The sequence below is a fragment of the Haliotis rubra genome, unplaced genomic scaffold (genome assembly GCF_003918875.1).
Source record: "Haliotis rubra isolate DU_JTF1 unplaced genomic scaffold, ASM391887v1 Scf78, whole genome shotgun sequence".
Lineage (NCBI taxonomy): Eukaryota > Metazoa > Mollusca > Gastropoda > Lepetellida > Haliotidae > Haliotis > Haliotis rubra.
Window position 1 is genome coordinate 2541515 of NW_025767501.1, and position 16880 is coordinate 2558394.

The 16880-nt window shown below is 39.1% G+C and overlaps 1 protein-coding gene and 1 long non-coding RNA gene across 2 annotated transcripts; both read left to right on the forward strand.

Annotated features, from left to right (window-relative positions):
* The first annotated feature begins 3928 nt into the window (after positions 1–3928).
* LOC124260845 lies at positions 3929–4343 on the forward strand. The gene is made up of 2 exons (XR_006894190.1): positions 3929–3991; positions 4023–4343. It is a non-coding gene; the product is annotated as an uncharacterized LOC124260845 (long non-coding RNA).
* An 8076-nt stretch (positions 4344–12419) lies between these two features.
* LOC124260848 lies at positions 12420–16235 on the forward strand. The gene is made up of 3 exons (XM_046695165.1): positions 12420–12917; positions 13342–13488; positions 14852–16235. The coding sequence occupies exons 1-3, from the start codon at positions 12722–12724 to the stop codon at positions 15100–15102; spliced, it is 594 nt and encodes a 197-aa protein (XP_046551121.1). The 5' UTR covers positions 12420–12721; the 3' UTR covers positions 15103–16235.
* Positions 16236–16880: the final 645 nt, after the last annotated feature.

The window sequence follows — 16880 nt, forward strand, 5'->3', positions numbered from 1 at the left end:
GGAATCAGAACATTCATGGGAGTTGGTATAGAAAGATACCTGACCATATCTGTAGCTGTTGTTGACAAGGAATGAGAACATTCATGGGAGTTGATATAGAAAGATACCCGACCATATCTGTAGCTGTTGTTGACAAGGAATCAGAACATTCATGGGAGTTGATATAGAAAGATACCTGACCATATCTGTAGCTGTTGTTGACAAGGAATCAGAACATTCATGGGAGTTGATATAGAAAGATACCTGACCATATCTGTAGCTGTTGTTGACAAGGAATCAGAACATTCATGGGAGTTGATATAGAAAGATACCTGACCATATCTGTAGCTGTTGTTGACAAGGAATCAGAACATTCATGGGAGTTGATATAGAAAGATACCTGACCATATCTGTAGCTGTTGTTGACAAGGAATCAGAACATTCATGGAGTTGATATAGAAAGATACCTGACCATATCTGTAGCTGTTGTTGACAAGGAATCAGAACATTCATGGGAGTTGATATAGAAAGATACCTGACCATATCTGTAGCTGTTGTTGACAAGGAATCAGAACATTCATGGGAGTTGATATAGAAAGATACCTGACCATATCTGTAGCTGTTGTTGACAAGGAATCAGAACATTCATGGAGTTGATATAGAAAGATACCTGACCATATCTGTAGCTGTTGTTGACAAGGAATCAGAACATTCATGGGAGTTGGTATAGAAAGATACCTGACCATATCTGTAGCTGTTGTTGACAAGGAATCAGAACATTCATGGGAGTTGATATAGAAAGATACCTGACCATATCTGTAGCTGTTGTTGACAAGGAATCAGAACATTCATGGGAGTTGATATAGAAAGATACCTGACCATATCTGTAGCTGTTGTTGACAAGGAATCAGAACATTCATGGGAGTTGATATAGAAAGATACCTGACCATATCTGTAGCTGTTGTTGACAAGGAATGAGAACATTCATGGGAGTTGATATAGAAAGATACCTGACCATATCTGTAGCTGTTGTTGACAAGGAATCAGAACATTCATGGGAGTTGATATAGAAAGATACCTGACCATATCTGTAGCTGTTGTTGACAAGGAATCAGAACATTCATGGGAGTTGATATAGAAAGATACCTGACCATATCTGTAGCTGTTGTTGACAAGGAATCAGAACATTCATGGGAGTTGGAAAGATACCAGCTCGTTTTTGTAGCTGTATTTGTTAAATCAATGAGAACATTTATATAGCGGTTGTTGACAAGACATCAGAACATTTATAGGAGTTCATATTGAAAGGTAACAGATCTTTTTGTAAGTTTTCTTGTCAAGGCACTTCTGTAAAACGGGTAATGGTTTTATGAACAAGATTATTTTCATTTACAGTTTGTCCAATTTGTGCATTTGAAAATTATATCTGAATTGTATTAGTCTATACTGTATGTTTGTAACCCTCCAATGAATCATTTTTTCTCAACACCAGCCAGAATGTCTGCCTATTTAAAACACATACATTACTGTTTTTAAACACTGTAAATCACATACATTACTGTTTGTAAACACTGTAAAACACATACATTACTGTTTGTAAGCACTGTAAATCACATACATTACTGTTTGTAAGCACTGTAAATCAAATACATTACTGTTTGTAAACGCTGTAAATCACATACATTACTGTTTGTAAACACTGTAAAACACATACATTACTGTTTGTAAGCGCTGTAAATCACATACATTACTGTTTGTAAGCGCTGTAAAACACATACATTACTGTTTGTAAACACTGTAAATCACATACATTACTGTTTGTAAACACTGTTAATCACATACATTACTGTTTCACATACCGGTAATCAGATCATTACCTAAGCTATTTTTAGAAGTGCATATTATTTGTACAAAGATTTTGTTTAAGAGAGAATGTGAATCATGTTGTTTTGTCCTGCTACAGAGGTACTTGGTGTCCTCAACTGAGGAATGTACAGATATATTTTACTGAACTTTGTGATACTTCTATAATCAGTCTTCCTTCATGTATTACACAGTTGGGAATCAGGTTTGACGTGAACAAACTGATAGTGCTCATACATCCCCATTTCACTCTCCCTATAAGCGTACAACAAGTTATTTATGTGTTCTTCATTATTTCAAATTAATGAACATTGATTAAAGGAAGGGTCCTCCTGACTTTGTAGTGGTATAATGACGCCAATTTAACAGCTGATGCATTTTTTGTATTAATCAGAAATCAACCCAGGTAACACTTATTCTGACATGATACAGTCTATGATAGATTGTAGCTCGGTTACAGGACATGCGAGGAGAAAGTAATTTAGTGGTTTGAAATAACCTTGACAAAGTCATCTATATCTCTTTGGGTATAAATAAGTGTAGAACAGATAGTTAATTTGTGTAACCTTTCATTAGATATTGATCTGTGATATATTTGGACATGAACTGTCTCTACAAGCTTGATATAGACTGTCTTTGTTGAGATGAGCATGGTGTAAGATGGAATATGTGATGTTGTATATTTATGCAATAATTATGCACTGTTCTGTGTGTTTACAAGCTTGATATGCTTTGGAAAATATTTCAGAATGTCACATTCCAGTGTAGTAGACATCTTTGTGTAAAATACATTACCGAAACTGCTTGAATGAGGTAGAATGTGAGGTGTTCTTCTGTAGTTTAAGAGTTCTACGGGACCAAAGTGAGGTATTTTTAGCTCACCTGAGCAATAAATTTGGGCACTTGATTTTTTATAAAGCTACAGTCCTTGAAAAACGTCTGTTACTGCATTTTCAACACCTACCAAGAACCTAAATGGCTATGGATATGAAATTTTGTATGAAAGGCCTCGTTCATCTATTTTCCTACAGAATTCCAATCGGACTGTAAACATGGATGACAGAATGTATTGATATTCAGGTGAGCTACATAACCATGTGTCTGTAATTTAGCTCTGGGGCCACTGGAGTTACATAGGTGAAACTTATATGGCAGTCACACCAAGGTTCCTTGGAGTTACCATTGTTTGAACCATCAGGCCTCTGCTGCACTTGGGTACCTGAGTAGTGAACTAGCCGGTAATACAGGAATATTATATCCTGAAGTTCACCATAGCAAGGGGTTGTTAACTGAGACTTGACAACACTGTAACACAATGTACATGTGTCAGTGTTACATCATGTGTTCTTGCACAGTAATGTTTAGAGTAAATGTAGACAGCTGAAAATTTGGACTCAATGATTCAAAGGCTATATCATATGTTGTCAGACTATTGAAATAATATTATTATGTGTAGTGACAATGTGATATAATAACTAACTACACACAATTAGCTGGATTGATGGAAAACTATATTTTGCAAATTGTAATCAAAAGAAATGAAATCAAAAGAGATTTATCATGAGTCTGTGACATAATGGAATGAATGTCCAATGCTATTCCTTATTGAAGTATTCAGATAGTTTTATGAAGGTGAGCTGAGACTGAAGATGCTTCATGTATTATGTGGGTGTGTTTAGGTAGATATTAAAATGACTAGTCTAGAAGTAGCATTGAAGTCCTCATGTGTTTTCACCTCATGATGCCCACATTTACATGGACTACAGTGCATTGTTTTTACTGGTATTGGCATTGGTTTAGAGCAATATTGCATTGATTTATTTACTTTTATATTGACGAATGATGTTTTAACTGTATAACTTCATCATCAAACCTGTTCTAACATTTTGTGTGCAGTTTACTATTTTTTAGTTAGATGTACACTTGTGTTAAAACTATAAATCTGGTCATATAATTTTTAGTTGGTGATTCATGAAAGGGGAATATGCTGCATATGCTTTTGTTTGCAGTGTAAGAATACAATGTGGGACTTTAAAATTGATGGGATATAGCAATCACTACCATTGTGGTCATTTGCTGTAAGACACAGTTGTATAGTGAGCTTTATGTTTTGTATACAGAATAGAAAACTTGTCCAAGGAATACCCAGGTTGATGAGATGTGACAAGACGAATACCCAGGTTGATGAGATGTGACAAGACAGTTGTATACAGAGCTATATGTTTTGTATACAGAATAGAAAAACTTGTCCAAGGAATACCCAGGTTGATGAGATGTGACAAGACAGTTGTATAGTGAGCTTTATGTTTTGTATACAGAATAGAAAACTTGTCCAAGGAATACCCAGGTTGATGAGATGTGACAAGACAGTTGTAGCAGCTGTTTAACTCATTAGAATGATGGATACTGCTTGATGTTAAGGAGAGGGGTTGCTGTCTGTGATACTGGAACAGAACACAATTATATTATCACTTGTTGATTAATAAACAACCAACTTTGGATACACTGTCTTGTGTGCCTTACTTCAAACCTTCAAAATATCGACAAATTTGTCCACCTTTCCAGAGGTGTGCAAAATGTGAGTGAGTGACTGACTGATTGACTGAGGAGAGAGTGAGAGTGAGAGAGTGATATATTTCTAGTAAGGAATCAAGGAAATCATTTATGGGATGTTGCTATGCTGACTGGCTGCTTCACTGCAACCACTTCACTGGTTCGACTGTTTTTGAAACAAACCACAGCAACTCATGTCTGTCCACTGGTGCCAATGCTTGGCCATCTCATCATCCTTTGTTCATGAGGTACAATTATAACCACATTCACTTAGATGCTGTCTCTTGAAAGCCATTCCATTGGTTATACTAAGCCATCTTACATGTTAGGCCATTGTTTACACTAATCTATTTTGTAAATCAGGCCATTGGCTGCACTAAGCCATCTTGTAAATCAGGCCATTGGCTGCACTGAACCATCTTGTAAATCAGGCCATTGGCTGCACTGAGCCATCTTGTAAATCAGGCCATTGGCTGCACTAAGCCATCTTGTAAATCAGGCCATTGGCTGCACTGAGCCATCTTGTAAATCAGGCCATTGACTGCACTGAGCCATCTTGTAAATCAGGCCATTGGCTGCACTGAGCCATCTTGTAAATCAGGCCATTGGCTGCACTGAGCCATCTTGTAAATCAGGCCATTGGCTACACTGAGCCATCTTGTAAATCAGGCCATTGGCTGCACTGAGCCATCTTGTAAATCAGGCCATTGGCTGCACTGAGACATCTTGTAAATCAGGCCATTGGCTGCACTGAGCCATCTTGTAAATCAGGCCATTGGCTGCACTAAGCAATCTTGTAAATCAGGCCATTGGCTGCACTAAGCCATCTTGTAAATCAGGCTATTGGCTACACTGAGCCATCTTGTAAATAAGGCCATTGGCTGCACTGAGCCATCTTGTAAATCAGGCCATTGGCTACACTGAGCCATCTTGTAAATCAGGCCATTGGATGCACTGAGCCATCTTGTAAATAAGGCCATTGGATGCACTGAGCCATCTTGTAAATCAGGCCATTGGCTGCACTGAACCATCTTGTAAATCAGGCCATTGGCTGCACTAAGCCATCTTGTAAATCAGGCCATTGGCGCGACTGAGCCATCTTGTAAATCAGGCCATAGTTTGAGTACATCCCCATGCTCATTGACAATTGTATTCCACAGCAAATTTTGACCATCGCCTCTCAACACTAAAACTTCTTGCTTTTACTGTACTTTCTTTCTGTGCTTATGAATCTATCAAAAATCAAATATGTTTCACAATCTGTGCCTCAGATTACCTAAATTGTTTGAAAAACTTGGGGTAAAATTACAATAGGAGAGTCATTCATCAAAATAACAAACTCATGAGGGACATACCGTGATCTAAACACACATTAATCACAAAGGATAATACATGATTGGGGAGCCCCCTCAACTTCGGAGTTCATCTGTATCCTTTGGGACACACCTTGATCTAACACACATTCTTCATAAAGGGTAATACATGGGTGGAGGAACACAGCAACTCTCTGTACATTTGTATCCTTGGGGCACACCTTGATTTCACACACATTCATCATAAAGGGTAATACATGATTGGCGGAGCCCCGGAACTCGGTGTTCATCTGTATCCTTTGTGATGTATACAGGTTACTTTGGTACCAATTTCACCTACTTTTACTCATTGGTTATTTTTATACTGCTGTGTCTATATAACTGGCAACTGTGACATTGGAAAACTTATTCTAATTAAAACATCCGAAAGGAGAGCAGTCTGATCTAATGCTCTTGACTCTACTGGTTCTGTTGGCTGTTTCCCTCGAAGATAGAAAATGGAAACAGTTCGCAATGGTAGTCTAAAGAAGAATCAGTCCGGACTAGTGAAAGCTATACAACATGTAGGAAACGTGGTACATTTTGAAGTCCTTAATTGTTACATGAAAGCTCAGTCTAAGTAAACTTAGCCTCAGTATTTTTCATTACACTGCTATACTGAGACTCAGTATAGCAGTGACTGATGCTTTAATTAGAATACGCTATACTGAGTCTCAGTATAGCAGTGTAACGAATAATACTGAGCCTAAGTTTACTTACACTGCATGAAAGCTGATATTATCGAAAAACCTCAAATCTTCTTTGACTGTGTCAGAGAACTGCCTTCTACCTGACACAGATGGGGGCCCCAAGCTTACTCCATCTTCTGTAAAGCTTTGGAAGAATGTGGAGAGACAGAAGCAATGAAATAACTGGGTCTTGAGACTCCTGATCCTACTGACAAAAATCTAACAGAGTTACAGGATCCCCGTTGTCATTTGGACTTGAGAGTTGACGTGTATGTAGCGGCCAAGTCTTGGAATGACGTACTGAACATTTGCATCTGTATTATATGTATTCCAGTGGGAGAAGTTATCCAACTTGACGTCACGTTGAGCTCACCTTGACACACTGGCTGGAGCTCCTCAGTGGGTTCCAGCAAATAGGAGATGTCATGAAGTCTGGTCCCTCGGGTTCTTATGCACATGTGGCGGCGGCTAACATGTATGCCACCCCCATTGGATGAGCATGGTGTGGATCTCAGCCAGTGGGAAATGAGTCTACAGTGGGAAAAGTTGTACCTACTACAAAGGGTATTCTGTTCTCCCTAAACCAGTGGAAGAAACTAGGATGCTGTACAGAAGTGATGTCAGACATTGTGCCACAACTAAGAGATATGGTGCCGTGTATGTTGCAAGAAGATAATCAGAACCAGATAGGAGCTTTAGCGTGTTCCTTTTGTAATCCTAACAATTATCTGAACTCTTGAAGCTCATACTTGGATTAGACACTGAAACATCTCACATTGGCAATGCTGCCAGAATACGTCCCAACACATTCGGCCATTCTTTGAAAGAGGTTCACAGACCAGAACCATTTCATTTGGACTCTGAACGCCCTAGCGAATAGACATGTGAAGAAATCCTCTCAACAATGCCTTCTTGTGATTAATGTGGTCTGTTCTTTCAGCATCATTCTCATTTCCAAAGAAGAAACTGGTTGTCCCGAAAAGTTCCCAGTGAGTCCACCTGGGACACCCCAAGTTGGACTAGAAAGAAAATTAGAAGAAGACAACTTCACTGCTATGAAGACACCACATCATCTGGCAGACTGTGACTACTATGGTCAGGTGTTTAGCAATAACAAGATAAAATGTTTAACAATAACATGATAAAAAAATGTCCTGAAATGGAAAATGATGACAATGAATCTTTAGGTGATGTCACAGACGACAAGAAGAAAATGAAAGAACAAGGTATGAGACAAATGTATTTACGTGAGTATCATACTGAGTATATCTATTGCTGGAGGACTGATACTAGACGACTGTTAGTTGTGTAACTGACTAAAGGTAAAGTGGATTGCCTGATCATTAATTCTTTGTTTATAACTGATAAATAATATATTGGTTATTCCTGCCTTAACCATTGTTCACTGAATCCAATTCTTGACAAAATACATTTAAGCTGATACGCCCAAGTTTTAACACCATGGGTATCCACATCCTCATACAAATACTCATAACAAACACGTAAAATACTTTTATCAGTCACAAGAAGCTTATTTAATTATGTTATACTGCCTCTGAAATAATAGGTAACGACCTAATTCTGCAGAAACCATGCATCGAATTACATGTTGATTTTTTAATCTCTAACAATCTTTTTTTATTTTTTTACAAAACTCCGAATGTAACCTTTCGATATTTAATCCCTTACTATACCCCCACATCTCAGACGCATAAGTTATTGTACTGCCGACATAACCATCAAAGAAAAATAAAAGAGATTCAGGATTGAGAGAGACCAACATGATATTATGGTAAATGGGAAAAAGGGGCTTTCTACCCTGATCAGACAACTGCATCTGAGTATTTGAAAATCGATTATCAGAATAAAAAACAAACTATTCCTAAGTAAGTAAACGAACCAACAACCTCTAGGACACTGTCATTATAGCACCAATGGTCTGAAGAATTAACTTTACCACCTCTTCTAAAATTATTAGCTTTGTTTTAGCAATATTCGCTTCAAGTTCCCAACGATTTGAATAAGCCGACAATGAATATAACTGTATTTGCAACACTACAACAGATTCAGAAAATATTACAAGATCATCATCTTACATAAACAAAACATATTTAAAGATTTACACTCATAAGGTATACATTTATCTTCTAGGAAAGACTCATCAACTTCACTTACATAAAAAGAAAACAAAACTTCCACTTTTAGTCATTCAGCCTGCAGAATTCTACAATGTGTGGATATTAGCAGATACTTTGTCACACAAATCTTACATTAAAGACACAACGAAAGAATTACGGGCAATAACTTCCCACTAACCCTTAATTTGCTAACTTATACCATAATTTACATCTATCTATTGAATCAAAAGCATTTTTGAAATCCATAATTAACCCAAGTAATAAAATCTCAAATTCTTATAATACCGGGTTCATGTTATGTGCACGCAATTTTTCACACAATAAGGGCTACAGTCTGTCAGAACAATAAAAGGCTATTCAGTGTTCAAGTATCTATACAAATTCACTGAAGTCATCCTACACGTTCAGGCACGCGTTGCTTCTTTACCGGTTTAAGTGCTTGGCAACTCACAGCTATTGAAATGCCCAAAAGTCACAGAATTAATAATGGAGTGTTTTATCAAGAGGTGAGGCGAGGCAGGGCTACGTTACTGGACACGTCCTTATTACAAAATATCTTTTTTTATAGTGAAGTAGCTAACAATAGAGGGACTGGCTAGGTACACTTACACAGCTACAAAACGATACCTTATTCATTCGTCCACAATTTCCCTGAACCATGAAGTCGTTCAACATGTTCAGGCACGCGCCTCGTAAGAGGACCCATGGCGGCCTGAGTGTTCAGTTCAATTCAATTCAATTTTTTTCTCAAAACACCACCAAAGGTGGTACATGAGAATACAAAATTACTATATTCATATAAATTAACATGTCAAGATGGCAGATAAAAGCAAAAAAACACACACAAAGTTAATGTATCTTTGTGTAATTAAATATTACATTTTCAATAGCAAGATTATTAAGATTAGGCGTTGTTTTAGACGAGAACAGTTTGACGACTTTCCATACAATAATATCACAAGTTGAGTTACATAGAAATCTGAAAAGAACTGTAGTTGTATACCCTGACACCCACTGTTTACTAAGTAGGATTCAAGATCATTTATGAAGAAAGCGAACAGAGGGGAGGGATTCTTTCCTTGTCTTACATCAGAGTTACTTGGAAATAATCCGAGATCTTGTTATGTAGAAGTTTGTAATAAGGGTGAGAAACCTGCCTGAAACTCCGTTCATGCCTTTCATGAGTTCATGCCTTAAGCCAGCTTATGTTGTGTTCAAACACAATACGCATTGTCTAGAGAAATTCACTGAACCGTGAAGTAACTGATTTTAGTTGGCAAGCAGTATTTTTGTAAATAAGAATGTTGTATTTGTGATAGAATTTCTACAGATTTGTGTTGTCGCGAATGTATACACTACACATAAAGAATTGTATGCAATAATTATTGCATAATACACTTTTCAAAAACAGAAACACATAGGCCCAAAACAAAGGAAATGTATTAAAAGTATTTAAGTATACACAAGCGGATTGCCTGTACCCCGTTGCACCATTGGGCACGTCGTTGCTGGTGTGGTGTCAGGACAGGATCAACTTTTGGTTGATCTGCTCAAATTCCCACTTCTCTCAGACGGTTTGGTCGGAAATCATTTGCTGTAGCAAATCGGTCACTTAGGTGAAACACCGGGATGAATCGGTCCTGAGCAGGAGTGGTAACGCTTGGTCTTTCACTTTTGGGACAATCTTGGGTCGAACTGAAGCGGGCATATCGATGTCATAATCGAGATATGGTGCCGTGGTGGACGTTGAAGTGCCTTTTCAACGGCAGACTGGGACACCCCTTCTTCCAAACATCCGATGCCGATATTTCGATTAGTTGCATTCAATCTTTGCATTTATTTTTATCTCCGTGTACGTCGTAAATTTCGTAATAAAATGATGAATTTGGTTTAGCCTTTTATAGTCGATGTCTCTACTCATGTGTCAGACACATTGCACGTGCATTACGTGGAAAGCTTTTTCTGCATGCACTTTTCACGTATCGTTTTCATTGTTTATGACAAACGTTTACAAACACATTTTGGGATGCGCTTGCACGCTACACACAACAACCACGACATGATTAACGGGATTCAAACTCGGGAATTGTCTTAATGGCGATTGCTGTCCAAATATATCGAATGAACTGCTGTACTCATTTCTTTTTTTTGAAGAGTGTACAAATTCTATTGTGTTCTTGTTGTTTCTCCAAATACTGTAGAAAGAAATATTTTATTAGAACTGATGTGATGTGATGTGACACCTTCTGGAATATTCTTAGGTCACACACCTGCGTAAAAGTGGGTCAGTTTGGTACCAAAAGTAACCCGTATTCATCACCTTAAGGGCACGCCTTGATCTAACACACATTCGTCATAAGGATATTACATGAGTGGGGAAGCCCTGCAACTCACTGTACATCTGTATCCTTTTTCCATGACGTAAACCAGTGAAAAGAACCGGCTGAAACATCCTCCATGAACAGAGTGTTAAAGATACATGTGAAGTCTTACAGGCAGGCTATTATTAGAGGATCTACGGTAATCAAGGATTAGTGTTATGTTTAACATGGAGACATTATCTGAGTGCAATGAGTGAGTGAGTGAGTTTGGTTTTACGCTGCTTTTAGCAATATTCCAGCAATATCACGGCGGGGCACACCAGAAATGGGCTTCGCACATTGTACCCATGTGGGTATTCGAACCCGGGTCTTCGGCGTGACGAGCGAACGCTTCTGAGTGCAATAAATTGTATAAAACACTTAATGGAAATAACCTTCACTAAATTTAACACCGTGAAGATCCGGGTTGACTAAATCTACCTATGCTAAGCGACTAACGAGATCAGGTGTTTTAGCAGCATCTTCACAATGTCAGTGACTTCTAAGTTGGTACCTGAAGATGTACCGCTCATGTTCCAGAACTGTATTCAGAATTTGTTCCGCTGTACAGCTCTAAACGATACAAACACATGGTTTCAAACAACATACATTCGTGCAATTACAAAAAAGTAAGTTACATGTATAATGAGCTTGCGATAATTTCGTGTTCGTTCATGGTTAGAAAATATATGTGACCATAACGCTATGACATACAAATGAGCACTTCAGTTGGAGACAGAAACAGGCAATGGAATCCAAGTGGTGTTTTAACAGTCTGTCTGGTAATGGTTATAGCACACCGCCTCACGATCCCAGCCTGCAGGGCGATGGAGTTAAGGAAGCGTTGTGGAACTGGTGTAACCTCAGACTGAGGGAACCTTATGCTGACACTACAATGGTTGAGGGTGACCATAACAGTGATAACACTAATGCCACAGTGGTTGAGGGCAATCTTAAAGAGGGTTGTTTGGTGGAACGGGGTCCTGTATGACGTTTAACCCTCTGGCTCTCCTAACATTAGACTAACAACTAGTTTCTGAACGGAACATATTTTACTGAAAAAAGTTCATAGTAAAACAAATTATAATACATGTATAATGAAAAGGAGCCCTGAGACTTTCTTCATCCTGAAGCTGAGGATATCTAGACTTGCCACATTTTCTAGACTTGCGTGGACTTTCTTGGATATATTTGCTTCAGGGTCTGTACGACAGACTATCCTAATATGTAAATCCACAGTTTGCTAATATCGTCCCCATGCCCTCTAAACTCTAAACACATTATATGTACTTCCAACCGCATTGTACCCCCTAGAAAAAGTACCTGTTCTGATGAATACATGTTCATGTACTTCATGTGGTTGTTGGTCCGTGAAATGTTTATCTACGTAGTAAAAGGAACATATTTATATCCCCATGGCCGGATCTAATTATATTCATTCAACCACCAATACAAATGATAATCATCAGACAGGCAAGACTCTTTCATCTTACACCATCCCAACACCTACACGTTATCACCCAAAGAAACTAGACAACAACATCAACACAAGTCTCTGTACCTGGCCAACTACATCAACACAAGTCTCTGTACCTGGCCAACTACATCAAACATTGTACATATTTACCTTGGTTTGTTGTAGCAATGTTTGTTGACAACAATTGGTTGTTGTCTTTATCCTCCTCATAGCTGTATACGTGACCGTCCATAACAGTCGTCTTCTGGAGCCGCCATCCTTTCGATTTCAAGAACTGCATCCTCGAGAGGAATACATTTGTTCTGAAGTCATGTCAGTCTTGAGAGTACTAACCGTCTTAACAGCATTGGTAGCCCAGGTGTTCAACTGGACGGCCTTCTGCACGTCTGTGTGGGGCAAAATATACGACGACGTCTTCGGCGACTCCTTTAGAAGTGTTGGGTTGTGGACGTCGTGTCCGTCCGACCTCGTGACCCCATGCTACTCCTACATCGGCACCATCTTGGGTAGGCATTACATCACTATTTAGCCATGGTACTTATGTTTTAAGTGATTAGGCATTGTATATTCTAAGCGAACGAATAGGAGGACACCAATAATAACATACAGATTGGACAGTTGGAATACATGGTTGTGTAAAGTTGAACGACGAGCAGCTGCGGGTCTCCTTGCTTGGGTTCACGTATCCGCTACCAGCAGCAAGGGTAGCTCTTTTGAAAGCGAACCAGACATTTCCATGCTTTGGAAGAGCGAGTGAGTGGTTTGACACAGTTGTTACCACAAGTAATCACATATCACAGAACACCGACAAGCCTGAGGTATAATCACATTACTCCATCGCTAATGGATGTAAGTGATGAACAATTTAAGTATGTTAACATAAATGGTATTTCACATCGTGTGGCTCAGAAATATTCCCTTCCACTTCAGGTTTCCATGTTGCTATTCAAGCAATGGCGTGCCTGGGTTTCCTTGGCGTCAACTTCACCTTCGTGGCCGCCATCCTCCGTATGTCGGCAGCCAAAGACTGGAGGAACCAGTTCCATCTGTCCAACGGCGCAGTGGCTCTACTTACCGGTCAGTAATACTGGCCACATTTGAAGGGTCAGGGTAGTATACTACAAATCTGCTTAAAACTGAGTTAGCTGTACCTTTGTGACTGCATCATGATCACGTGTTTCTGAATCACTATTATTTAGTGAACACCAGGTGGTCAGATGAAAGTCTTCAGATGGGTAAATCAGTGGCAGTGGCAGGGAAATAACTATTTGACTATTATTAAATACGCACTAGATCATCGATTTACTTGAAGCTGAAATAACAACGTCTTGGACCTATTTTGTTTTGATTATGCCAATGACAGCGTTAATTCTGAATCATATGCAGATTAACAAAGAGCGGAAAATCACAATTGGTGCCCTTTGGACACCTACTTCTTCCCCAAATGTCGCGTCCCAGCATTGCCCATATTGTTTCCTCAAAAACCTTTAAATGACGTTTTCTTTCGATTTTTTAAAATAAATTGTACTAAACGTTTGAAAACAGAGATCTACCGATATCGGTATATTTACCGATCGAAGGTATAAAATCAAATGTTTTGACATACAATGTTCTTGAACTTGGTTATTTTCTGAGATCCTGCAAATCCTTTGAGTTTAACAAATGTTACCCATTCATCAAGCATTTGTACATTAACTTCGTTCCCCCTTCACTTGTATTCTCCGAACTGGACAACATTTGCTACAAAATATGACGAAGTTATGTATCCATTCAACATTAAGGAAAAGCTTCACAATATATGTGAAATTGAACATATGTGGTCATAAAAATGACATTATCTGTTATCCACTCTGTAAACTATGAACTCTAAGTAGAGCTTTGACCCACCTGTCTTAGGATATACTAGTAAACATATGGAGAAGACTTCATTTTTATACAATTAGATTTACAGTGAAGTATTCTTTCATGCCTTGGCCTTTCGTCTCTATCTTGACTGTTTCCTGTACTGGAAGTTGATACAAGCATATACGTCTCAACTTTCCATGACAGAAATCGAGAATGGTTGGCAGCAAGGCGTACATGTGTTTGTTCCGGACATTGCTACCCGGAAGGGTCACGTGTGTCCAAGTGGTTTTAGGGGCCGCAATCGGATTTTCAGAGTAGCGCCATTAAGGTCCCTAGAACCCGCTGACCCTTGGTTCTCCCCTATTATGACCCTTGGTAAGCAATGGGGTAACCTTCTGTAACCTGCTTACTCTAACGATCTCACACGACCTGAAATAACTAAAATACACAGTCGCGTTAAATCGAACTTACTAAGTATTCAGAGCAGGACTGTTAGCATGATGGAGGTGTTTGTTGTTACAGAAGGGACATTAAACTAAAACAGTCATGATAATTACAGGATGTCAGCTACTGAGTGTGTATTGATTCATTGCAGCCTTGTTCTGGCTGGTTGCCGTCGCCGTGTTCGGGGCGTCATACCGACGTGACGGACGTCTCAAGAATGCCGGTGGAAGGCTTGGCGACATCGGTTTCTCGTTCTGGTTGGCTGTGATGACGATGCTGGTGGAGATCATTCTTGCAGTGCTGTTTATTATCAGCAAGAAGATGGGAGGTTCTGTCTCCGTCAACGAGCCACGAAACAGAAACGGAGTCGATGTGTCCATCACTGAAGTCGACGGAGTGTAACGGACAATCAAATGTAATGATACTCGTTGAGGACAGACATTACGATATATGTCGTTATGTAACAAGAAAGTAAGATTATTTATCGATAACAACTTCTTTATTATATATGATGCGACGTTTCGGTATAGATTCTTATACCGATGTCCAGCAAGGGTGAAGTACTACAGCATAGAACGGACTTATATACATCAACAGTGATTAAGTAAAACAACATGTAGGTATGAATCAAGGGGATAAACAACAACAACGATGGATAGTGGTAACAATGCAGTGACAATAGGAGGAAGCCAATTGTCCATGAGGCAGAACAAAATATACATGGCTGATAGGATTAATTAGCAATGATTGCTAGAATTCTCTGCTCTGTTGTTTTCCTGAGTTCATTGTATGCAGATGGGATGAGATATCCTTGATCTCTGTTGATTGATGACTTGTGTCTGAGGATTTGGACTGCTTCTGCAAGTTTTCTTTTGGTGAAGTCCTGGAGGTCTTTCGATAATATCTCTGCATTGTCCCAAATTATGTTGTGATTAGGACAGTTGATGCTGTGGTCTGATACTGCTGATTTTCGGAGTGGGTTGGCATTCTGTAGACACTGGTTTGAATCTTGTTAGCTGGGGTTCTGACTACAAGGACATCAAGAAAGGGAAGTTGGCGTTTCGTCTCTGTTTCTATGGTGAACTGGGTCCGGGGTGCTGTTGGTTGAGGTGTTGCAGGAGGGTTGCTGGATCTTGGTCTTCTTGTAGAATGACAAACGTACCATCGACCTTCCTGTACCAGCAGGTAGATTTGATAGTTGAAGTGCTAAGTGCTTGCTGTTCGAAGGAGCTCATGTAGATTTCTGTGAGTACGGGGTACAGAGGGAAGCCCATGGGCAGGCTATGGATTTGCTCACAGTAGTCGTCTCCCAGGTGAAGTAAGTGGAGGTGATGCAAACAGAGGTCAGGGCGATGATGGAGTCAGTGGTGAGGTTAGTGTCAAGGGGGGGTTCTATTTCAGAGATGTGTCGGCGGAGGATTTGGAGAGTTTCATTTATAGGGTCCCTAGTGAAGAGGTCCACAACATCATAACTTATGAATCCTTATGATTCATACCTACATGTTGTTTTACTTAATCCCTGTTGATGTATATAAGTCCGTCCTGTGCTGTAGTACTTCACGCTTGCTTGACAACGGTATAACAATCTATACCGAAACGTCGCATTATATATAATAAAGAAGTTGTTATCCATAAAGAATCTTACTTTCTTATTACTCACCATACTTCTAAAATGCCAATCAAACAGATCGTCACGTAACGTTTCTAAAACAATTAAGATATAAGCATGTTGATACATTCTGAAACTAACTAATAAGAAAATCATGGCTATGTTCATATTTGGAATCCTTTTCCGAAGTGTAAGTTTCTTTGTTTTGCGAAAAGATTTCAATTGTTTTAAGGAGATTCCTTGATCGTCTGAATATTTGTAATGATCCTTTATCTTGAACCGTTCTCATAGCTGTTGCATTCACAGTATCAATTTCAATTGATTTATTCCATGTTATTATCAGTCACAATATCCCCCATTTACTATTGATCAAAATGAATAGTTGCCTCCCTTAGCCATACTAGGATCCGTTGCTAGTGGAACTGAACGAAAAATTCCTGTTGTTTCGTCAGTACGAACATGTGCGACTTTCGTCACCTTTCCTCTCACACACTCGCAGCCAACATTCTCACACATCCACTGTAGATGGAGAGCCTGATTTCAGTCGCTAAAAGCATCCAGTGTTTCGTCG